This window comes from Eucyclogobius newberryi, unplaced genomic scaffold (assembly GCF_026437365.1).
Source record: "Eucyclogobius newberryi isolate DKJ021-1_F unplaced genomic scaffold, fEucNew1.0.hap1 SCAF_3, whole genome shotgun sequence".
Lineage (NCBI taxonomy): Eukaryota > Metazoa > Chordata > Actinopteri > Gobiiformes > Gobiidae > Eucyclogobius > Eucyclogobius newberryi.
This window is the reverse complement of record NW_027315945.1, coordinates 42,924,476-42,951,730: the sequence shown is the minus strand read 5'-3', so window position 1 is coordinate 42,951,730 and position 27,255 is coordinate 42,924,476. Positions and strand designations below refer to the sequence as shown.

General features: G+C 43.3%; 1 protein-coding gene across 1 annotated transcript in view; it reads left to right on the top strand.

Moving 5' to 3' along the window:
- Positions 1-27,255, top strand: part of LOC140374632 (immunoglobulin superfamily DCC subclass member 3-like) — a 134,038-nt gene that overhangs the window by 15,733 nt on the left and 91,050 nt on the right. The window contains exons 3-10 of the mRNA XM_072461560.1: positions 11,498-11,642; positions 12,064-12,194; positions 12,434-12,571; positions 15,175-15,333; positions 16,209-16,374; positions 17,195-17,265; positions 18,388-18,579; positions 24,884-25,051. Coding sequence (XP_072317661.1) covers positions 11,498-11,642; positions 12,064-12,194; positions 12,434-12,571; positions 15,175-15,333; positions 16,209-16,374; positions 17,195-17,265; positions 18,388-18,579; positions 24,884-25,051 — 1,170 coding nt within the window. The remainder of the gene's footprint in view (positions 1-11,497; positions 11,643-12,063; positions 12,195-12,433; positions 12,572-15,174; positions 15,334-16,208; positions 16,375-17,194; positions 17,266-18,387; positions 18,580-24,883; positions 25,052-27,255) is intronic.

Here is a 27,255-nt window from a genome sequence, read left to right as displayed (position 1 = left end):
TACTACTGTAACCACAGCTACTACATACAAATACTACTGTAACTACAACTACTACATACTTATACTACTGTAACCACAACTACTACATACTTATACTACTGTAACTACAACTACTACATACTTATACTACTGTAACCACAACTACTACATACTTATACTACTGTAACCACAGCTACTACATACTTATACTACTGTAACTACAACTACTAAAAACTTATACTACTGTAACCACAGCTACTACATACTTATACTACTGTAACTACAACTACTACATACTTATACTACTGTAACTACAGCTACTACATACAAATACTACTGTAACTACAGCTACTACATACTTATACTACTGTAACCACAGCTACTACATACAAATACTACTGTAACTACAACTACTACATACTTATACTACTGTAACTACAGCTACTACATACAAATACTACTGTAACTACAGCTACTACATACTTATACTACTGTAACTACAGCTACTACATACTTATACTACTGTAACTACAACTACTACATACTTATACTACTGTAACTACAGCTACTACATACTTATACTACTGTAACTACAGCTACTACATACTTATACTACTGTAACTACAGCTACTACATACTTATACTACTGTAACTACAGCTACTACATACTTATACTACTGTAACTACAGCTACTACATACTTATACTACTGTAACTACAGCTACTACATACAAATACTACTGTAACTACAGCTACTACATACTTATACTACTGTAACTACAGCTACTACATACAAATACTACTGTAACTACAACTACTACATACTTATACTACTGTAACCACAACTACTACATACTTATACTACTGTAACTACAGCTACTACATACAAATACTACTGTAACTACAGCTACTACATACTTATACTACTGTAACTACAACTACTACATACAAATACTACTGTAACCATAGCTACTATATACTTATACTACTGTAACTACAACTACTACATACTTATACTACTGTAACTACAACTACTACATACTTATACTACTGTAACTACAGCTACTACATACAAATACTACTGTAACCACAGCTACTACATACAAATACTACTGTAACTACAACTACTACATACTTATACTACTGTAACTACAGCTACTACATACTTATACTACTGTAACTACAGCTACTACATACAAATACTACTGTAACTACAACTACTACATACTTATACTACTGTAACTACAGCTACTACATACTTATACTACTGTAACTACAGCTACTACATACAAATACTACTGTAACTACAACTACTACATACTTATACTACTGTAACTACAGCTACTACATACAAATACTACTGTAACCACAGCTACTACATACAAATACTACTGTAACTACAGCTACTACATACTTATACTACTGTAACTACAGCTACTACATACAAATACTACTGTAACTACAACTACTACATACTTATACTACTGTAACTACAGCTACTACATACTTATACTACTGTAACTACAGCTACTACATACAAATACTACTGTAACTACAGCTACTACATACTTATACTACTGTAACTACAACTACTACATACTTATACTACTGTAACTACAACTACTACATACATATACTACTGTAACTAGTGCTACTACATACTTATACTACTGTAACTACAACTACTACATACTTAAACTACTGTAACTACAACTACTACATACTTATACTACTGTAACTACAACTACTACATACTTATACTACTGTAACCACAACTACTACATACTTATACTACTGTAACCATAGCTACTATATACTTATACTACTGTAACTACAACTACTACATACTTATACTACTGTAACTACAACTACTACATACTTATACTACTGTAACTAGTGCTACTACATACTTATACTACTGTAACTACAGCTACTACATACTTATACTACTGCAACTACACCTACTACATACTTATACTACTGTAACTACAACTACTACATACTTATACTACTGTAACTACAACTACTACATACTTATACTACTGTAACTACAGCTACTACATACAAATACTACTGTAACTACAGCTACTACATACAAATACTACTGTAACTACAGCTACTACATACTTATACTACTGTAACTACAGCTACTACATACTTATACTACTGTAACTACAACTACTAAATACTTATACTACTGTAACTACAGCTACTACATACAAATACTACTGTAACTACAGCTACTACATACTTATACTACTGTAACTACAACTACTACATACTTATACTACTGTAACCACAGCTACTACATACAAATACTACTGTAACTACAGCTACTACATACAAATACTACTGTAACTACAGCTACTACATACTTATACTACTGTAACTACAGCTACTACATACTTATACTACTGTAACTACAACTACTACATACTTATACTACTGTAACTACAGCTACTACATACTTATACTACTGTAACTACAGCTACTACATACAAATACTACTGTAACTACAGCTACTACATACTTATACTACTGTAACTACAGCTACTACATACAAATACTACTGTAACTACAGCTACTACATACTTATACTACTGTAACTACAGCTACTACATACAAATACTACTGTAACTACAGCTACTACATACAAATACTACTGTAACTACAGCTACTACATACTTATACTACTGTAACTACAGCTACTACATACAAATACTACTGTAACTACAGCTACTACATACAAATACTACTGTAACTACAGCTACTACATACTTATACTACTGCAACTACAACTACTACATACAAATACTACTGTAACTACAGCTACTACATACAAATACTACTGTAACTACAGCTACTACATACTTATACTACTGTAACTACAACTACTACATACAAATACTACTGTAACTACAGCTACTACATACAAATACTACTGTAACTACAACTACTACATACTTATACTACTGTAACTACAACTACTACATACAAATACTACTGTAACTACAACTACTACATACTTATACTACTGTAACTACAGCTACTACATACTTATACTACTGTAACTACAACTACTACATACTTATACTACTGTAACTACAGCTACTACATACTTATACTACTGTAACTACAACTACTACATACTTATACTATTGTAACTACAACTACTACATACTTATACTACTGTAACCACAACTACTACTTACAAATACTACTGTAACTACAGCTACTACATACTTATACTACTGTAACCACAACTACTACATACAAATACTACTGTAACTACAGCTACTACATACTTATACTACTGTAACCACAGCTACTACATACTTATACTACTGTAACTACAGCTACTACATACTTATACTATTGTAACTACAACTACTACATACTTATACTACTGTAACCACAACTACTACATACAAATACTACTGTAACTACAGCTACTAAATACTTATACTACTGTAACCACAACTACTACATACAAATACTACTGTAACTACAACTACTACATACTTATACTACTGTAACCACAGCTACTACATACTTATACTACTGTAACTACAACTACTACATACTTATACTACTGTAACCACAGCTACTACATACTTATACTACTGTAACTACAACTACTAAATACTTATACTACTGTAACTACAGCTACTACATACAAATACTACTGTAACTACAGCTACTACATACTTATACTACTGTAACTACAACTACTACATACTTATACTACTGTAACCACAGCTACTACATACAAATACTACTGTAACTACAACTACTACATACTTATACTACTGTAACCACAACTACTACATACTTATACTACTGTAACTACAACTACTACATACTTATACTACTGTAACCACAACTACTACATACTTATACTACTGTAACCACAACTACTACATACTTATACTACTGTAACTACAGCTACTACATACTTATTCTACTGCAACTACAACTACTACATACTTAAACTACTGTAACTACAACTACTACATACTTATACTACTGTAACTACAACTACTACATACTTATACTACTGTAACCACAACTACTACATACTTATACTACTGTAACTACAGCTACTACATACTTATACTACTGTAACCACAACTACTACATACTTATACTACTGTAACCACAACTACTACATACTTATACTACTGTAACTACAACTACTACATACTTATACTACTGTAACTACAACTACTACATACTTATACTACTGTAACTAGTGCTACTACATACTTATACTACTGTAACTACACCTACTACATACTTAAACTACTGTAACTACAACTACTACATACTTATACTACTGTAACTACAACTACTACATACATATACTACTGTAACTAGTGCTACTACATACTTATACTACTGTAACTACAACTACTACATACTTAAACTACTGTAACTACAACTACTACATACTTATACTACTGTAACTACAACTACTACATACTTATACTACTGTAACCACAACTACTACATACTTATACTACTGTAACCATAGCTACTATATACTTATACTACTGTAACTACAACTACTACATACTTATACTACTGTAACTACAACTACTACATACTTATACTACTGTAACTAGTGCTACTACATACTTATACTACTGTAACTACAGCTACTACATACTTATACTACTGCAACTACAGCTACTACATACTTATACTACTGTAACTACAACTACTACATACTTATACTACTGTAACTACAGCTACTACATACTTATACTACTGTAACTACAGCTACTACATACTTATACTACTGTAACTACAGCTACTACATACTTATACTACTGTAACTACAGCTACTACATACTTATACTACTGTAACTACAGCTACTACATACTTATACTACTGTAACTACAGCTACTACATACTTATACTACTGTAACTACAACTACTACATACTTATACTACTGTAACTACAGCTACTACATACTTATACTACTGTAACTACAGCTACTACATACTTATACTACTGTAACTACAGCTACTACATACTTATACTACTGTAACTACAGCTACTACATACTTATACTACTGTAACTACAGCTACTACATACAAATACTACTGTAACTACAGCTACTACATACAAATACTACTGTAACTACAGCTACTACATACTTATACTACTGTAACTACAGCTACTACGTACTTATACTACTGTAACTACAGCTACTACATACAAATACTACTGTAACTACAGCTACTACATACTTATACTACTGTAACTACAGCTACTACATACAAATACTACTGTAACTACAACTACTACATACTTATACTACTGTAACCACAACTACTACATACTTATACTACTGTAACTACAGCTACTACATACAAATACTACTGTAACTACAGCTACTACATACTTATACTACTGTAACTACAACTACTACATACAAATACTACTGTAACCATAGCTACTATATACTTATACTACTGTAACTACAACTACTACATACTTATACTACTGTAACTACAACTACTACATACTTATACTACTGTAACTACAGCTACTACATACAAATACTACTGTAACCACAGCTACTACATACAAATACTACTGTAACTACAACTACTACATACTTATACTACTGTAACTACAGCTACTACATACTTATACTACTGTAACTACAGCTACTACATACAAATACTACTGTAACTACAACTACTACATACTTATACTACTGTAACTACAGCTACTACATACTTATACTACTGTAACTACAGCTACTACATACAAATACTACTGTAACTACAACTACTACATACTTATACTACTGTAACTACAGCTACTACATACAAATACTACTGTAACCACAGCTACTACATACAAATACTACTGTAACTACAGCTACTACATACTTATACTACTGTAACTACAGCTACTACATACAAATACTACTGTAACTACAACTACTACATACTTATACTACTGTAACTACAGCTACTACATACTTATACTACTGTAACTACAGCTACTACATACAAATACTACTGTAACTACAGCTACTACATACTTATACTACTGTAACTACAGCTACTACATACTTATACTACTGTAACTACAGCTACTACATACAAATACTACTGTAACTACAGCTACTACATACTTATACTACTGTAACTACAGCTACTACATACAAATACTACTGTAACTACAGCTACTACATACAAATACTACTGTAACTACAGCTACTACATACTTATACTACTGTAACTACAGCTACTACATACAAATACTACTGTAACTACAGCTACTACATACTTATACTACTGTAACTACAGCTACTACATACTTATACTACTGTAACTACAACTACTAAATACTTATACTACTGTAACTACAGCTACTACATACTTATACTACTGTAACTACAGCTACTACATACAAATACTACTGTAACTACAGCTACTACATACTTATACTACTGTAACTACAACTACTACATACTTATACTACTGTAACCACAGCTACTACATACAAATACTACTGTAACTACAGCTACTACATACAAATACTACTGTAACTACAGCTACTACATACTTATACTACTGTAACTACAGCTACTACATACTTATACTACTGTAACTACAACTACTACATACTTATACTACTGTAACTACAGCTACTACATACTTATACTACTGTAACTACAGCTACTACATACAAATACTACTGTAACTACAGCTACTACATACTTATACTACTGTAACTACAGCTACTACATACAAATACTACTGTAACTACAGCTACTACATACAAATACTACTGTAACTACAGCTACTACATACTTATACTACTGCAACTACAACTACTACATACAAATACTACTGTAACTACAGCTACTACATACAAATACTACTGTAACTACAGCTACTACATACTTATACTACTGTAACTACAACTACTACATACAAATACTACTGTAACTACAGCTACTACATACAAATACTACTGTAACTACAACTACTACATACTTATACTACTGTAACTACAACTACTACATACAAATACTACTGTAACTACAACTACTACATACTTATACTACTGTAACTACAGCTACTACATACTTATACTACTGTAACTACAACTACTACATACTTATACTACTGTAACTACAGCTACTACATACTTATACTACTGTAACTACAACTACTACATACTTATGCTATTGTAACTACAACTACTACATACTTATACTACTGTAACCACAACTACTACTTACAAATACTACTGTAACTACAGCTACTACATACTTATACTACTGTAACCACAACTACTACATACAAATACTACTGTAACTACAGCTACTACATACTTATACTACTGTAACCACAGCTACTACATACTTATACTACTGTAACTACAGCTACTACATACTTATACTATTGTAACTACAACTACTACATACTTATACTACTGTAACCACAACTACTACATACAAATACTACTGTAACTACAGCTACTAAATACTTATACTACTGTAACCACAACTACTACATACAAATACTACTGTAACTACAACTACTACATACTTATACTACTGTAACCACAGCTACTACATACTTATACTACTGTAACTACAACTACTACATACTTATACTACTGTAACCACAGCTACTACATACTTATACTACTGTAACTACAACTACTAAATACTTATACTACTGTAACTACAGCTACTACATACAAATACTACTGTAACTACAGCTACTACATACTTATACTACTGTAACTACAACTACTACATACTTATACTACTGTAACCACAGCTACTACATACAAATACTACTGTAACTACAACTACTACATACTTATACTACTGTAACCACAACTACTACATACTTATACTACTGTAACTACAACTACTACATACTTATACTACTGTAACCACAACTACTACATACTTATACTACTGTAACCACAACTACTACATACTTATACTACTGTAACTACAGCTACTACATACTTAAACTACTGTAACTACAACTACTACATACTTATACTACTGTAACTACAACTACTACATACTTATACTACTGTAACCACAACTACTACATACTTATACTACTGTAACTACAGCTACTACATACTTATACTACTGTAACCACAACTACTACATACTTATACTACTGTAACCACAACTACTACATACTTATACTACTGTAACTACAACTACTACATACTTATACTACTGTAACTACAACTACTACATACTTATACTACTGTAACTAGTGCTACTACATACTTATACTACTGTAACTACACCTACTACATACTTAAACTACTGTAACTACAACTACTACATACTTATACTACTGTAACTACAACTACTACATACATATACTACTGTAACTAGTGCTACTACATACTTATACTACTGTAACTACAACTACTACATACTTAAACTACTGTAACTACAACTACTACATACTTATACTACTGTAACTACAACTACTACATACTTATACTACTGTAACCACAACTACTACATACTTATACTACTGTAACCATAGCTACTATATACTTATACTACTGTAACTACAACTACTACATACTTATACTACTGTAACTAGTGCTACTACATACTTATACTACTGTAACTACAGCTACTACATACTTATACTACTGCAACTACACCTACTACATACTTATACTACTGTAACTACAACTACTACATACTTATACTACTGTAACTACAACTACTACATACTTATACTACTGTAACTACAGCTACTACATACTTATACTACTGTAACTACAACTACTACATACTTATACTACTGTAACTACAGCTACTACATACTTATACTACTGTAACTACAACTACTACATACTTATACTATTGTAACTACAACTACTACATACTTATACTACTGTAACCACAACTACTACATACAAATACTACTGTAACTACAGCTACTACATACTTATACTACTGTAACCACAACTACTACATACAAATACTACTGTAACTACAGCTACTACATACTTATACTACTGTAACCACAGCTACTACATACTTATACTACTGTAACTACAGCTACTACATACTTATACTATTGTAACTACAACTACTACATACTTATACTACTGTAACCACAACTACTACATACAAATACTACTGTAACTACAGCTACTACACACTTATACTACTGTAACTACAACTACTAAATACTTATACTACTGTAACCACAGCTACTACATACTTATACTACTGTAACTACAACTACTACATACTTATACTACTGTAACTACAACTACTACATATTTATACTACTATAACTACAACTACTACATACTTATACTACTGCAACTACAACTACTACATACTTATACTACTGTAACTACAACTACTACATACTTATACTACTGTAACTACAACTACTACATACTTATACTACTGTAACTACAACTACTACATACTTATACTACTGTAACTACAACTACTACATACTTATACTACTGTAACTACAACTACTACATACTTATACTACTGTAACTACAACTACTACATACTTATACTACTGTAACTACAGCTACTACATACTTATACTACTGCAACTACAACTACTACATACTTATACTACTGTAACTACAACTACTACATACTTATACTACTGTAACTACAACTACTACATACTTATACTACTGTAACTATAGCTACTACATACTTATACTACTGCAACTACAACTACTACATACTTATACTACTGTAACTACAACTACTACATACTTAAACTACTGTAACTACAACTACTACATACTTATACTACTGCAACTACAACTACTACATACTTATACTACTGCAACTACAACTACTACATACTTATACTACTGTAACTACAACTACTACATACTTATACTACTGTAACTACAGCTACTACATACTTAAACTACTGTAACTACAGCTACTACATACTTAAACTACTGTAACTACAACTACTACATACTTATACTACTGTAACTACAACTACTACATACTTATACTACTGTAACTACAACTACTACATACTTATACTACTGCAACTACACCTACTACATACTTATACTACTGCAACTACAACTACTACATACTTATACTACTGTAACTACAACTACTACATACTTATACTACTGTAACTACAACTACTACATACTTATACTACTGTAACTACAACTACCACATACTTAAACTACTGTAACTACAACTACTACATACTTATACTACTGTAACTACAACTACTACATACTTATACTACTGAAACTACAACTACCACATACTTAAACTACTGTAACTACAACTACTACATACTTATACTACTGTAACTACAACTACTACATACTTATACTACTGCAACTACAACTACCACATACTTAAACTACTGTAACTACAGCTACTACATACTTATACTACTGTAACTACAACTACTACATACTTATACTACTGTAACTACAACTACTACATACTTATACTACTGTAACTACAACTACTACATACTTATACTACTGTAACTACAACTACTACATACTTATACTACTGTAACTACAACTACTACATACTTATACTACTGTAACTACAACTACTACATACTATACTACTGTAACCATAGCTACTACATACTTATACTACTGTAACTACAACTACTACATACTTAAACTACTGTAACTACAACTACTACATACTTATACTACTGCAACTACAACTACCACATACTTAAACTACTGTAACTACAACTACTACATACTTATACTACTGTAACTACAACTACTACATACTTAAACTACTGTAACTACAACTACTACATACTTATACTACTGTAACTACAACTACTACATACTTATACTACTGTAACTACAACTACTACATACTTATACTACTGTAACTACAACTACTACATACTTATACTACTGTAACTACAACTACTACATACTTATACTACTGTAACTACAACTACTACATACTTATACTACTGTAACTACAACTACTACATACTTATACTACTGTAACTACAACTACTACATACTTATACTACTGTAACTACAACTACTACATACTTATACTACTGTAACTACAACTACCACATACTTAAACTACTGTAACTACAACTACTACATACTTATACTACTGTAACTACAACTACTACATACTTATACTACTGTAACTACAACTACTACATACTTATACTACTGTAACTACAACTACTACATACTTATACTACTGTAACTACAACTACTACATACTTATACTACTGTAACTACAACTACTACATACTTATACTACTGTAACTACAACTACTACATACTTATACTACTGTAACTACAGCTACTACATACTTATACTACTGTAACTACAACTACTACATACTTATACTACTGTAACCACAACTACTACATTCTTATACTACTGTAACTACAACTACTACATACTTATACTACAGTAACTATGACTACATACTAATACTTCTCATAAATACTTTGGTTTGTTTCAGCGTTACCGAAGTTCTCGTCACAACCGCAGTCCCTGGTGGTGCCTGAAGGGGGCGTGGCTCGGCTCAGCTGTCAGGTCAAAGGAGTCCCTGAAGCTGAGGTCACCTGGCAACGCAACCGACAGGTGCTGCAGGGACATGACGCCAGGTAAGCCACACCCTCTTGCTCCTCCATCAGAGGGGACTCCTCCATCAGAGGGGACTCCTCCATCAGAGGGGACTCCTCCATCAGAGGGGACTCCTCCATCAGAGGGGGTCACTCCTCCATCAGAGGGGGTCACTCCTCCATCAGAGGGGGTCACTCCTCCATCAGAGGGGACTCCTCCATCAGAGGGGACTCCTCCATCAGAGGGGGTCACTCCTCCATCAGAGGGGGTCACTCCTCCATCAGAGGGGACTCCTCCATCAGAGGGTCACTCCTCCAGTTTGAGGGTCGATACCTTCTCCATCATGTACTGCAAAGTATCCGATGTACTGCAAAGTATATATATATATATATATATATATATATATGTATATATATATATATATATATATACATATATATATATGTAGGCTCCTCCCCTCAGGTACACGCTGCTCCCGGTGGGCATCCTGCAGATTGCGCCCGTGAGTCGCACAGATGCAGGTTTGTTTCGCTGCGTCGCCTCAAACGTGGCGAACACTCGCTACAGCGACGAGGCTCAGCTGTCAGTCACAGGTGAGACACGCCCCTTTACATATGACCCGCCTCCATTTCTCCAGATGTTCTTTATGTTGTAACATTCACATCACTTAATGTACTTTAAATATATATTTAAAATAAAGTTTGATATGGTTTGTTTTTGGATAAAGAAAAAATCAAATCTGATTTTAAACCCGAAATGAACAAATGAGCTTCAAAATGAAGTTTTCCGCTGCATCCGTTTACGCTCATATCTGTCTCTCTCTCTGGTCTAGTTTCTGGTCCTCGCTCGTACCAGGATCCTGTCATCTTGTCTGGACCTCAAAACTTGACCATCACTGTTCATCAAACGGCTATTTTAGAATGTGTGGCCACAGGAAACCCCCGACCCATCGTGTCCTGGTCCAGACTTGGTAAGACGTGCTCCAGTCCTGCTTTAGTCCTGGTTTAGTTCTGCTTTAGTCCTGCTTTAGTCCTACTTTAGTCCTACTTTAGACCTGCTTTAGTCCTGCTTTAGTCCTGCTTTAGTCCTGCTTTAGACCTGCTTTAGTCCTGCTTTAGTCCTGCTTTAGACCTGCTTTAGTCCTGCTTTAGTCCTGCTTTAGACCTGCTTTAGTCCTGCTTTAGTCCTGCTTTAGACCTGCTTTAGTCCTGCTTTAGTCCTGCTTTAGTCCTGCTTTAGTCCTGCTTTAGTCCTGCTTTAGACCTGCTTTAGTCCTGCTTTAGTCCTGCTTTAGTCCTGCTTTAGTCCTGCTTTAGACCTGCTTTAGTCCTGCTTTAGACCTGCTTTAGACCTGCTTTAGTCCTGCTTTAGTCCTGCTTTAGTCCTGCTTTAGACCTGCTTTAGTCCTGCTTTAGTCCTGCTTTAGACCTGCTTTAGTCCTGCTTTAGACCTGCTTTAGTCCTGCTTTAGACCTGCTTTAGTCCTGCTTTAGACCTGCTTTAGACCTGCTTTAGACCTGCTTTTGTCCTGCTTTAGTCCTGCTTTAGACCTGCTTTTGTCCTGCTTTAGTCCTGCTTTAGTCCTGCTTTAGACCTGCTTTAGACCTGCTTTAGTCCTGCTTTAGTCCTACTTTAGTCCTGCTTTAGACCTGCTTTAGACCTGCTTTAGTCCTGCTTTAGACCTGCTTTAGACCTGCTTTAGTCCTGCTTTAGTCCTGGTTTAGACCTGCTTTAGACCTGCTTTAGTCCTGCTTTAGTCCTACTTTAGTCCTGCTTTAGACCTGCTTTAGACCTGCTTTAGTCCTGCTTTAGACCTGCTTTAGACCTGCTTTAGTCCTGCTTTAGTCCTGGTTTAGACCTGCTTTAGACCTGCTTTAGTCCTGCTTTAGTCCTGCTTTAGTCCTGCTTTAGTCCTGCTTTAGACCTGCTTTTGTCCTGCTTTAGTCCTGCTTTAGTCCTGCTTTAGTCCTGCTTTAGTCCTGCTTTAGTCCTGCTTTAGACCTGCTTTAGACCTGCTTTAGTCCTGCTTTAGTCCTGCTTTAGACCTGCTTTTGTCCTGCTTTAGTCCTGCTTTTGTCCTGCTTTAGTCTAAACTCGGTATAAACCCGGTCTAAACCAGGTTTAAACCCGGTCTAAACCCGGTCTAAACCCGGTCTAAACCCAGTCTAAACCAGGTTTAAACACGGTCTAAACCCGGTCTAAACCAGGTCTGAACCCGGTCTAAACCCGGTCTAAACCCGGTCCAAACCCCGGTCTAAACCCGGTCTATACCAGGTTTAAACCCGGTCTAAACCCGGTCTAAACCCGGTCTAAACCCGGTCTAAACCAGGTTTAAACCCGGTCTAAACCCGGTCTAAACCCGGTCTAAACCCAGTCTAAACCAGGTTTAAACCCGGTCTAAACCCGGTCTAAACCCGGTCTAAACCAGGTTTAAACCAGGTCTGAACCCGGTCTAAACCAGGTTTAAACCCGGTCTAAACCCGGTCTAAACCCAGTCTAAACCAGGTTTAAACCTGGTCTAAACCCGGTCTAAACCCGGTCTAAACCCGGTCTAAACCAGGTTTAAACCAGGTCTAAACCCGGTCTAAACCCGGTCCAAACCCCGGTCTAAACCCGGTCTAAACCCGGTCTAAACCCGGTCTAAACCCGGTCTAAACCAGGTCTAAACCAGGTTTAAACCAGGTCTAAACCCGGTCTAAACCCGGTCCAAACCCCGGTCTAAACCCGGTCTAAACCAGGTTTAAACTCGGTCTAAACCCGTTCTAAACCCAGTCTAAACCAGGTTTAAACCCGGTCTAAACCCGGTCTAAACCCAGTCTAAACCAGGTTTAAACCTGGTCTAAACCCGGTCTAAACCCGGTCTAAACCCGGTCTAAACCAGGTTTAAACCCGGTCTAAACCCGGTCTAAACCCGGTCTAAACCCAGTCTAAACCAGGTTTAAACCCGGTCTAAACCCGGTCTAAACCAGGTTTAAACCAGGTCTGAACCCGGTCTAAACCAGGTTTAAACCCGGTCTAAACCCGGTCTAAACCCAGTCTAAACCAGGTTTAAACCTGGTCTAAACCCGGTCTAAACCCGGTCTAAACCCGGTCTAAACCCGGTCTAAACCAGGTTTAAACCAGGTCTAAACCCGGTCTAAACCCGGTCCAAACCCCGGTCTAAACCCGGTCTAAACCCGGTCTAAACCCGGTCTAAACCCGGTCTAAACCCGGTCTAAACCCGGTCTAAACCCGGTTTAAACCAGGTCTAAACCCGGTCTAAACCCGGTCCAAACCCCGGTCTAAACCCGGTCTAAACCAGGTTTAAACTCGGTCTAAACCCGGTCTAAACCCGGTCTAAACCAGGTTTAAACCAGGTCTAAACCCGGTCTAAACCCGGTCCAAACCCCGGTCTAAACCCGGTCTAAACCCGGTCTAAACCCGGTCTAAACCCGGTCTAAACCCGGTCTAAACCCGGCCTAAACCCGGTTTAAACCAGGTCTAAACCCGGTCTAAACCCGGTCCAAACCCCGGTCTAAACCCGGTCTAAACCAGGTTTAAACTCGGTCTAAACCCGGTCTAAACCCTCTCTCAGACGGCCGGTCCATTGGAGTGGAGGGAGTCCAGGTTCTTGGCTCTGGAAACCTGATGATCTCAGACGCGAGTGTGGACCACAGCGGAGTCTACGTCTGCTCTGCAAACCGTCCCGGGTCCAGGACCAGACGGACCGCTCTGGGACGCCTGCAGGTCCAAGGTACGGCCCGGGGCCCGGTCAGGTCCCCGTGTGTCTGTGGCGCCCTCTTCTGGTGGTTGAAGGCGTTCTTTGACAGGACAGGGTGAATGGGTGTGAGACTGGGGCAGGACATGCAGCACATTGTCCAGAGCCAGTAAGACTCAGTTTTCATTCATATTCTTGGAGGGAAGAGTCTGGAGCCCCAGACCCCACTTTGGGAACCACTGGGCCCCCTGTCAGCAACATGAAGCTCTGACCTTTAACCCCTGACCCTAACCTCAGCAACATGAAGCTCTGACCTTTAACCCCTGACCCTAACCTCAGCAACATGAAGCTCTGACCTTTAACCCCTGACCCTAACCTCAGCAACATGAAGCTCTGACCTTTAACCCCTGACCCTAACCTCAGCAACATGAAGCTCTGACCTTTAACCCCTGACCCTAACCTCAGCAACATGAAGCTCTGACCTTTAACCCCTGACCCTAACCTCAGCAACATGAAGCTCTGACCTTTAACCCCTGACCCTAACCTCAGCAACATGAAGCTCTGACCTTTAACCCCTGACCCTAACCGTTTGTGTTGTGTATATAATTGTACGTTGTGTATATAATTGTACGTTGTGTATATAATTGTACGTTGTGTATATAATTGTACGTTGTGTATATAATTGTACGTTGTGTATATAATAGTACATTGTGTATATAATTGTACGTTGTGTATATAATTGTACGTTGTGTATATAATTGTACGTTGTGTATATAATAGTACATTGTGTATATAATTGTACGTTGTGTATATAATTGTACGTTGTGTATATAATTGTACGTTGTGTATATAATTGTACGTTGTGTATATAATTGTACGTTGTGTATATAATAGTACATTGTGTATTGCAGCTCCTCCTGAGTTTACACAGTGGCCGCAGTCCCTGTCTCGGCCTTCAGGGGGCGGGGCAGTCTTCACCTGCACTGCAGCCGGAGAACCTGAGCCCCGCCTCACCTGGCTCAAGAACGGACGTCTGCTAAAGACTAACGCTAACGTGCGCATCAGCAACGGAAACTTGTGAGTTGGCCCCGCCCACATGTTCACAGCCCCACCCACATGTTCAAAGGCCCCACCCACATGTTCACAGGCCCCACCCACATGTTCAAAGGCCCCGCCCACATGTTCACAGGCCCCGCCCACATGTTCACAGACCCCATCTACATGTTCCCAGGCCCCACCCACATGTTCACAGGCCCCGCCCACATATTCACAGGCCCCACCCACATGTTCAAAGGCCCCACCCACATGTTCACAGGCCCCACCCACATGTTCAAAGGCCCCGCCCACATGTTCACAGACCCCATCTACATGTTCCCAGGCCCCACCCACATGTTCACAGGCCCCGCCCACATATTCACAGGCCCCACCCACATGTTCAAAGGCCCCGCCCACATGTTCACAGGCCCCGCCCACATGTTCACAGACCCCACCCACATGTTCAAAGGCCCCGCCCACATGTTCACAGGCCCCGCCCACATGTTCAAAGGCCCCGCCCACATGTTCACAGGCCCCACCCACATGTTCAAAGGCCCCACCCACATGTTCACAGGCCCCACCCACATGTTCAAAGGCCCCGCCCACATGTTCACAGACCCCATCTACATGTTCCCAGGCCCCACCCACATGTTCACAGGCCCCGCCCACATATTCACAGGCCCCACCCACATGTTCAAAGGCCCCGCCCACATGTTCACAGGCCCCGCCCACATGTTCACAGACCCCACCCACATGTTCAAAGGCCCCGCCCACATGTTCACAGGCCCCGTCCACAGGATTCTAACCCAAAAATAGGTTTAATTTGTTTAACAATGATTGAAATTTCATTCATTCGTTTCAGGACTTTGGCGATCGCTCGGATCACGGCAGAAGACGAAGCCATTTACCAGTGCATCGCCGAGAACAGTGCGGGTAACTCCCACAATGCACCTGTCTGCCACAGCTCAATGCATATTGAATATAGATCAGACAATGTTTCTGGACCTCATGTTAGCGTAGCACTTGTTAGCGCTAACGCTAACATGCATCACCAACAATGACATGACAGGGCAAACATGACACGACCCTACGATCCTAACCCAAGGTCCTCACCAGTCCTGACCCTCCCCCTGACCCTCCCCCTGACCCTCCCCCTGACCCTCCCCCTGACCCTCCCCCTGACCCTCCCCCTGACCCTCCCCCTGACCCTCCCCCTGACCCTCCTCCTGACCCTCCCCCTGACCCTCCCCCTGACCCTCCTCCTGACCCTCCCCCTGACCCTCCCCCTGACCCTCCCCCTGACCCTCCCCCTGACCCTCCCCCTGACCCTCCCCCTGACCCTCCTCCTGACCCTCCCCCTGACCCTCCCCCTGACCCTCCCCCTGACCCTCCCCCTGACCCTCCTCCTGACCCTCCCCCTGACCCTCCTCCTGACCCTCCCCCTGACCCTCCTCCTGACCCTCCCCCTGACCCTCCTCCTGACCCTCCCCCTGACCCTCCCCCTGACCCTCCTCCTGACCCTCCCCCTGACCCTCCCCCTGACCCTCCCCCTGACCCTCCTCCTGACCCTCCTCCTGACCCTCCCCCTGACCCTCCCCCTGACCCTCCCCCTGACCCTCCTCCTGACCCTCCCCCTGACCCTCCCCCTGACCCTCCCCCTGACCCTCCCCCTGACCCTCCTCCTGACCCTCCCCCTGACCCTCCCCCTGACCCTCCCCCTGACCCTCCTCCTGACCCTCCCCCTGACCCTCCCCCTGACCCTCCCCCTGACCCTCCTCCTGACCCTCCCCCTGACCCTCCTCCTGACCCTCCCCCTGACCCTCCCCCTGACCCTCCTCCTGACCCTCCCCCTGACCCTCCTCCTGACCCTCCCCCTGACCCTCCTCCTGACCCTCCCCCTGACCCTCCCCCTGACCCTCCTCCTGACCCTCCCCCTGACCCTCCCCCTGACCCTCCCCCTGACCCTCCTCCTGACCCTCCTCCTGACCCTCCCCCTGACCCTCCCCCTGACCCTCCCCCTGACCTTGACCCTGATCACTGGTCACTCTGTTTCAGGGACAAATCAGGCAAGTGCTCGTCTGGCTCTGACCCAGGGATCAGATCTCCCATCATGCCCCACTGGAGTGCAGGCCACGCCCCTCAGCTCCTCCTCCATCGAGCTGAGCTGGGACCAGTCTCCACCTGCAGGGGCCGCTCCGGGGCCCAGGGACATCATCGGCTTTGTGGTTCATGTCCGAAAACTTGGAGGTAAAACAACCACAGTAAAAGTTCATTTCATCTATTACAAACTGATATAACTCCAGCTTTTATTTTCAGTTATTGTAATGGAATCTTTTCCCTCTTAAACTAAACCAGAGCTTTAAGTGGACGAAGCGCTGGTCATTTTCCACTGTCGACTGTAAAATAATATATTTACACATTTAAACTTATTTATGACGTTTAAGGGTTAAATAGACTGAATAATCTGCATCTACTGGACAGTCCACTTCACCTCTGTGTCCAGCACTGGAGTGTGTGTAGTGTGTGTAGTGTGTGTAGTGTGTAGTGTGTAGTGTGTGTAGTGTGGAGTGTGTGTAGTGTGTAGTGTGTAGTGTGTGTAGTGTGTGTAGTGTGTGTAGTGTGTGTAGTGTGTGTAGCGTGTGTAGTGTGTGTAGTGTGTAGTGTGTGTAGTGTGTAGTGTGTGTAGTGTGTGTAGTGTGTAGTGTGTGTAGTGTGTGTAGTGTGTAGTGTGTAGTGTGTGTAGTGTGTAGTGTGTGTAGTGTGTAGTGTGTGTAGTGTGTGTAGTGTGTAGTGTGTGTAGTGTGTGTAGTGTGTAGTGTGTAGTGTGTGTAGCGTGTGTAGTGTGTGTAGTGTGTGTAGTGTGTGTAGTGTGTGTAGTGTGTAGTGTGTAGTGTGTGTAGCGTGTGTAGTGTGTAGTGTGTAGTGTGTGTAGCGTGTGTAGTGTGTGTAGTGTGTGTAGTGTGTGTAGTGTGTGTAGTGTGTAGTGTGTGTAGTGTGTGTAGTGTGTAGTGTGTGTAGTGTGTAGTGTGTGTAGTGTGTGTAGTGTGTAGTGTGTGTAGTGTGTAGTGTGTGTAGTGTGTAGTGTGTGTAGTGTGTAGTGTGTGTAGTGTGTAGTGTGTGTAGTGTGTGTAGTGTGTAGTGTGTGTAGTGTGTAGTGTGTGTAGTGTGTGTAGTGTGTGTAGTGTGTAGTGTGTGTAGTGTGTGTAGTGTGTAGTGTGTGTAGTGTGTAGTGTGTAGTGTGTGTAGTGTGTGTAGTGTGTAGTGTGTGTAGTGTGTAGTGTGTGTAGTGTGTAGTGTGTAGTGTGTAGTGTGTGTAGTGTGTGTAGTGTGTGTAGGGAGTGTAGTGTGTGTAGTGTGTAGTGTGTAGTGTGTGTAGTGTGTAGTGTGTAGTGTGTGTAGTGTGTGTAGGGAGTGTAGTGTGTAGTGTGTGTAGTGTGTAGTGTGTAGTGTGTGTAGTGTGTGTAGTGTGTGTAGTGTGTGTAGTGTGTGTAGTGTGTGTAGGGAGTGTAGTGTGTGTAGTGTGTAGTGTGTGTAGTGTGTAGTGTGTAGTGTGTGTAGTGTGTGTAGTGTGTGTAGTGTGTGTAGTGTGTGTAGTGTGTAGTGTGTGTAGTGTGTGTAGTGTGTAGTGTGTGTAGTGTGTAGTGTGTAGTGTGTGTAGTGTGTGTAGTGTGTAGTGTGTGTAGGGAGTGTAGTGTGTGTAGTGTGTAGTGTGTGTAGTGTGTAGTGTGTGTAGTGTGTGTAGGGAGTGTAGTGTGTGTAGTGTGTGTAGTGTGTGTAGTGTGTGTAGTGTGTGTAGTGTGTAGTGTGTAGTGTGTGTAGTGTGTGTAGTGTGTAGTGTGTGTAGTGTGTAGTGTGTGTAGTGTGTGTAGTGTGTGTAGTGTGTGTAGTGTGTGTAGTGTGTGTAGTGTGTGTAGTGTGTGTAGTGTGTAGTGTGTGTAGTGTGTAGTGTGTGTAGTGTGTGTAGTGTGTGTAGTGTGTGTAGTGTGTGTAGTGTGTGTAGTGTGTAGTGTGTGTAGTGTGTGTAGTGTGTGTAGTGTGTGTAGTGTGTAGTGTGTGTAGTGTGTAGTGTGTGTAGTGTGTGTAGTGTGTGTAGTGTGTGTAGTGTGTGTAGTGTGTAGTGTGTGTAGTGTGTGTAGTGTGTGTAGTGTGTGTAGTGTGTGTAGTGTGTAGTGTGTAGTGTGTGTAGTGTGTGTAGTGTGTGTAGTGTGTAGTGTGTAGTGTGTGTAGTGTGTAGTGTGTGTAGTGTGTGTAGTGTGTAGTGTGTGTAGTGTGTAGTGTGTAGTGTGTGTAGCGTGTGTAGTGTGTGTAGTGTGTGTAGGGAGTGTAGTGTGTGTAGTGTGTAGTGTGTGTAGTGTGTGTAGTGTGTAGTGTGTGTAGTGTGTGTAGTGTGTGTAGTGTGTGTAGTGTGTGTAGTGTGTAGTGTGTAGTGTGTAGTGTGTGTAGTGTGTAGTGTGTGTAGTGTGTGTAGTGTGTGTAGGGAGTGTAGTGTGTGTAGTGTGTAGTGTGTGTAGTGTGTGTAGTGTGTAGTGTGTAGTGTGTGTAGTGTGTGTAGTGTGTGTAGTGTGTGTAGGGTGTGTAGTGTGTGTAGGGTGTCTAGGGTGTGTAGGGTGTGTAGCGTGTGTATCGTAGTAGGGTGTGTAGTGTGTGTAGTGTGTGTAGGTTGTGTAGCGTTATTGGGTGTGTAGCGTGTGTAGGGTGTGTAGTGTGTGTAGGGTGTGTAGTGTGTGTAGTGTGTAGTGTGTGTAGTGTGTGTAGCGTGTGTAGGTTGTGTAGCGTTATTGGGTGTGTAGCGTGTGTAGGGTGTGTAGTGTGTTAGGGTGTGTAGTGTGTGTAGGGTGTGTAGTGTGTGTAGCGTGTGTAGGTTGTGTAGCGTTATTGGGTGTGTAGCGTGTGTAGGGTGTGTAGTGTGTGTAGTGTGTAGTGTGTGTAGTGTGTGTAGCGTGTGTAGGTTGTGTAGCGTTATTGGGTGTGTAGCGTGTGTAGGGTGTGTAGTGTGTTAGGGTGTGTAGTGTGTGTAGGGTGTGTAGTGTGTGTAGTGTGTAGTGTGTGTAGTGTGTGTAGCGTGTGTAGCGTGTTTAGTGTGTGTAGTGTGTGTAGGGTGTGTAGGGTGTGTAGGGTGTGTAGGGTGTAGTGTGTGTAGTGTGTAGTGTGTGTAGTGTGTGTAGTGTGTAGTGTGTGTAGTGTGTGTAGCGTGTGTAGCGTGTTTAGTGTGTGTAGTGTGTGTAGGGTGTGTAGGGTGTGTAGGGTGTGTAGGGTGTGTAGTGTGTAGTGTGTGTAGTGTGTGTAGTGTGTGTAGGGTGTGTAGGGTGTGTAGTGTGTGTAGTGTGTGTAGGGTGTGTAGTGTGTGTAGTGTGTGTAGGGTGTGTAGTGTGTGTAGTGTGTGTAGGGTGTGTAGGGTGTGTAGGGTGTGTAGTGTGTAGTGTGTGTAGTGTGTGTAGTGTGTGTAGGGTGTGTAGGGTGTGTAGTGTGTGTAGTGTGTGTAGTGTGTGTAGGGTGTGTAGTGTGTGTAGTGTGTGTAGTGTGTGTAGGGTGTGTAGGGTGTGTAGGGTGTGTAGGGTGTGTAGTGTGTGTAGCGTTATTGGGTGTGTAGCGTGTGTAGGGTGTGTAGTGTGTGTAGTGTGTAGTGTGTGTAGTGTGTGTAGTGTGTGTAGGGTGTGTAGGATGTGTAGCGTTATAGGGTGTGTAGCGTGTGTAGTGTGTTAGGGTGTGTAGTGTGTGTAGTGTGTAGTGTGTGTAGTGTGTGTAGCGTGTGTAGGTTGTGTAGCGTTATTGGGTGTGTAGTGTGTGTAGGGTGTGTAGTGTGTGTAGTGTGTAGTGTGTGTAGGGTGTCTAGGGTGTGTAGTGTGTGTAGTGTGTGTAGGGTGTCTAGGGTGTGTAGTGTGTGTAGTGTGTGTAGTGTGTGTAGGGTGTCTAGGGTGTGTAGTGTGTGTAGTGTGTTTAGTGTGTGTAGGGTGTCTAGGGTGTGTAGTGTGTGTAGTGTGTGTAGGGTGTGTAGGGTGTGTAGGGTGTGTAGGATGTGTAGGGTGTGTAGGGTGTTGTGTGTGTGTAGCGTGTGTAGCGTCTGTTGTGTGTGTGTAGCGTGTTGTGTGTGTGTAGCGTGTTGTGTGTGTGTTGCGTGAGTAGGGTGTTGTGTGTGTAGTGTGTTGTGTGTTGTAGCATGTGTAGCGTGTGTAGTGTGTTGTGTGTGTGTAGCGTGTGTAGCATGTTGTGTCCGTGTAGCAAGTAGTGTGTTGTGTGTAGCGTATGTAGCATGTTGTGTGTGTAGCGTGTTGTGTGTGTGTAGTGTGTGTAGAGTGTGTTGTGTGTGTGTGTAGTGTGTGTAGCATGTTGTGTCTGTGTAGCGTGTGTAGTGTGTTGTGTGTAGCGCGTGTAGCGTGTTTTGTGTGTAGCGTGTTGTGTGTGTGTAGCATGTGTAGCATGTTGTGTGTTTGTAGCGTGTGTAGCGTTTGTAGCGTGTTGTGTGAGTAGGGTGTGTAGCGTGTTTAGCGTGTTTTGTGTGAGTAGCGTGTGTAGCGTGTGTAGCATGTTGTGTGAGTGTATCGTGTTTAGCGTGTGTAGCGTGTGTAGCATGTTGTGTGATTGTAGCGTGTGTAGCGTGTGTAGCGTGTGTAGCGTGTGTAGCGTGTTCTGTGTGTGTAGCGCGTGTAGCATGTTGTGTGAGTGTAGCGGGTGTAGCTTGTTGTGTGTGTGTGTAGCGTGTGTAGCGTGTGTAGCATGTGGAGTGTGTGTAGCGTGTTGTGTGTGTGTAGCGTGTGTAGCGTGTATAGCATTTGTAGTGTGTGTAGTGTGTGTAGCGTGTTCTGTGTGTGTAGAGTGTGTAGCGTGTTTAGCGTGTGTAGTGTGTGTAGTTCGTGTAGCGTGTGTAGTGTGTGTAGCGTGTATAGCGTGTGTAGTGTGTGTAGCGTGTGTAGTGTGTGTAGTGTGTGTAGCGTGTGTAGTGTGTGTAGTGTGTGTAGCGTGTTGTGTGTGTGTAGCGTTTGTAGTGTGTGTAGCGTGTTGTGTTTGTGTAGCGTGTGTAGTGTGTGTAGCGTTTGTAGTGTGTGTAGCGTGTTGTGTGTGTGTAGCGTGGGTAGTGTGTGTAGCGTGTGTAGTGTGTGTAGCTTGTTGTGTGTGTGTAGCGTGTTGTATGTGTGCAGCGTGTGTAGTGTGTGTAGCGTGTTGTGTGTGTGTAGCGTGTGTAGTGTGTGTAGCGTGTTGTGTGTGTGTAGCGTGTGTAGTGTGTGTAGCGTGTTGTGTGTGTGTAGCGTGGGTAGTGTGTGTAACGTGTTGTGTGTGTGTAGCGTGTGTAGTGTGTGTAGCGTGATGTGTGTGTGTAGCGTGGGTTGTGTGTGTAGCGTGTTGTGTGTATGTAGCGTGTTGTGTGTGTGTAGTGTGTGTAGCGTGTTGTGTGTGTGTAGCGTGTTGTGTGTGTGTAGTGTGTGTAGCGTGTTGTGTGTGTGTAGCGTGGGTAGTGTGTGTAGCGTCTGTAGTGTGTGTAGCGTGTTGTGTGTGTGTAGCGTGTTGTGTGTGTGTAGCGTGTTGTGTGTGTGTAGCGTGTGTAGTGTGTGTAGCGTGTTGTGTGTGTGTAGCGTGTGTAGTGTGTGTAGCGTGTTGTGTGTATGTAGCGTGTTGTGTGTGTGTAGCGTGTTGTGTGTGTGTAGCGTGTGTAGTGTGTGTAGCGTGTTGTGTGTGTGTAGCGTGTGTAGTGTGTGTAGCGTGATGTGTAGCGTGGGTAGTGTGTGTAGCGTGTTGTGTGTGTGTGTAGCGTGTTGTGTGTATGTAGTGTGTGTAGCGTGTTGTGTGTGTGTAGCGTGTTGTGTGTGTGTGTAGCGTGTGTAGTGTCTGTAGCGTGTTGTGTGTGTGTTAGCGTGTGTAGTGTGTGTAGCGTGTTGTGTGTGTGTAGCGTGTTGTGTGTGTGTAGCGTGTGTAGTGTGTGTGTAGCGTGTTGTGTGTGTAGCGTGTTGTGTGTGTAGCGTGTTGTGTGTGTGTAGCGTGTTGTGTGTGTGTAGCGTGTTGTGTGTGTAGCGTGTTGTGTGTGTAGCGTGTTGTGTGTGTGTAGCGTGTGTAGTGTGTGTAGCGTGATGTGTAGCGTGGGTAGTGTGTGTAGCGTGTTGTGTGTGTGTGTAGCGTGTTGTGTGTATGTAGTGTGTGTAGCGTGTTGTGTGTGTGTAGCGTGTTGTGTGTGTGTGTAGCGTGTGTAGTGTCTGTAGCGTGTTGTGTGTGTGTTAGCGTGTGTAGTGTGTGTAGCGTGTTGTGTGTGTGTAGCGTGTTGTGTGTGTGTAACGTGTGTAGTGTGTGTGTAGCGTGCTGTGTGTGTAGCGTGTTGTGTGTGTAGCGTGTTGTGTGTGTGTAGCGTGTTGTGTGTGTGTAGCGTGTTGTGTGTGTGTAGCGTGTTGTGTGTGTAGCGTGTTGTGTGTGTGTAGCGTGTGTAGTGTGTGTAGCGTGATGTGTAGCGTGGGTAGTGTGTGTAGCGTGTTGTGTGTGTGTGTAGCGTGTTGTGTGTGTGTAGCGTGTTGTGTGTGTGTAGCGTGAGGGAGACGGGAGGGCATCTGACACATCTGTTGCTGTGCAGAGCCGGAGGGGGCGGAGCTGCAGGAGGCGGTCTCCAAATCCACTTTCAAACATCAGATCCAGAACCTGGAGCCAGCGACGACCTACAGCCTCCGAGTGCAGGCCTACAGCGGCCTAGGGCCCTGCACGGGAGCACCCGCCCCGAGGGAGAGTACCACGCTGGGGGGAGGTAAGAGAGGGTACCACGGTGGGGGAGGTAAGAGAGGGTACCACGCTGGGGGGAGGTAAGAGAGGGTACCACGGTGGGGGAGGTAAGAGAGGGTACCACGCTGGGGGAGGTAAGAGAGAGTACCACGCTGGGGGAGGTAAGAGAGGGTACCACGGTGGGGGAGGTAAGAGAGGGTACCACGGTGGGGGAGGTAAGAGAGGGTACCACGCTGGGGGAGGTAAGAGAGGGTACCACGCTGGGGGAGGTAAGAGAGAGTACCACGCTGGGGGAGGTAAGAGAGGGTACCACGGTGGGGGAGGTAAGAGAGGGTACCACGCTGGGGGAGGTAAGAGAGAGTACCACGCTGGGGGAGGTAAGAGAGGGTACCACGGTGGGGGAGGTAAGAGAGGGTACCACGCTGGGGGAGGTAAGAGAGGGTACCACGGTGGGGGAGGTAAGAGAGGGTACCACGCTGGGGGGAGGTAAGAGAGGGTACCACGGTGGGGGAGGTAAGAGAGGGTACCACGCTGGGGGGAGGTAAGAGAGGGTACCACGGTGGGGGAGGTAAGAGAGGGTACCACGCTGGGGGAGGTAAGAGAGGGTACCACGCTGGGGGGAGGTAAGAGAGGGTACCACGGTGGGGGAGGTAAGAGAGGGTACCACGCTGGGGGGAGGTAAGAGAGGGTACCACGGTGGGGGAGGTAAGAGAGGGTACCACGCTGGGGGAGGTAAGAGAGGGTACCACGCTGGGGGGAGGTAAGAGAGGGTACCACGGTGGGGGAGGTAAGAGAGGGTACCACGCTGGGGGAGGTAAGAGAGAGTACCACGCTGGGGGAGGTAAGAGAGGGTACCACGGTGGGGGAGGTAAGAGAGGGTACCACGCTGGGGGAGGTAAGAGAGGGTACCACGGTGGGGGAGGTAAGAGAGGGTACCACGCTGGGGGAGGTAAGAGAGGGTACCACGGTGGGGGAGGTAAGAGAGGGTACCACGCTGGGGGAGGTAAGAGAGGGTACCACGCTGGGGGGAGGTAAGAGAGGGTACCACGGTGGGGGAGGTAAGAGAGGGTACCACGCTGGGGGAGGTAAGAGAGGGTACCACGGTGGGGGAGGTAAGAGAGGGTACCACGGTGGGGGGAGGTAAGAGAGGGTACCACGGTGGGGGAGGTAAGAGAGGGTACCACGCTGGGGGGAGGTAAGAGAGGGTACCACGGTGGGGCAGGTAAGAGAGGGTACGACGCTGGGGGAGGTAAGAGAGGGTACCACGCTGGGGGGAGGTAAGAGAGGGTACCACGGTGGGGGAGGTAAGAGAGGGTACCACGCTGGGGGGAGGTAAGAGAGGGTACCACGCTGGGGGAGGTAAGAGAGGGTACCACGCTGGGGGAGGTAAGAGAGGGTACCACGCTAGGCGAGGTAAGAGAGGGTACCACGCTGGGGGGAGGTAAGAGAGGGTACCACGGTGGGGGGAGGTAAGAGAGGGTACCACGCTGGGGGAAGTAAGAGAGGGTACCACGATGGGGGAGGTAAGAGAGGGTACCATGGTGGGGGAGGTAAGAGAGGGTACCACGCTGGGGGAGGTAAGAGAGAGTACCACGGTGGGGGAGGTAAGAGAGGGTACCACGGTGGGGGAGGTAAGAGAGGGTACCACGCTGGGGGAGGTAAGAGAGGGTACCACGGTGGGGGAGGTAAGAGAGGGTACCACGCTGGGGGAGGTAAGAGAGGGTACCACGCTGGGGGAGGTAAGAGAGGGTACCACGCTGGGGGGAGGTAAGAGAGGGTACCACGGTGGGGGAGGTAAGAGAGGGTACCACGCTGGGGGGAGGTAAGAGAGGGTACCACGGTGGGGGAGGTAAGAGAGGGTACCACGCTGGGGGAGGTAAGAGAGGGTACCACGCTGGGGGGAGGTAAGAGAGGGTACCACGGTGGGGGAGGTAAGAGAGGGTACCACGCTGGGGGGAGGTAAGAGAGGGTACCACGGTGGGGGGAGGTAAGAGAGGGTACCACGCTGGGGGAGGTAAGAGAGGGTACCACGCTGGGGGAGGTAAGAGAGGGTACCACGCTGGGGGAGGTAAGAGAGGGTACCACGCTGGGGGGAGGTAAGAGAGGGTACCACGCTGGGGAAGGTAAGAGAGGGTACCACGCTGGGGGAGGTAAGAGAGGGTACCACGCTGGGGGAGGTAAGAGAGGGTACCACGCTGGGGGGAGGTAAGAGAGGGTACCACGGTGGGG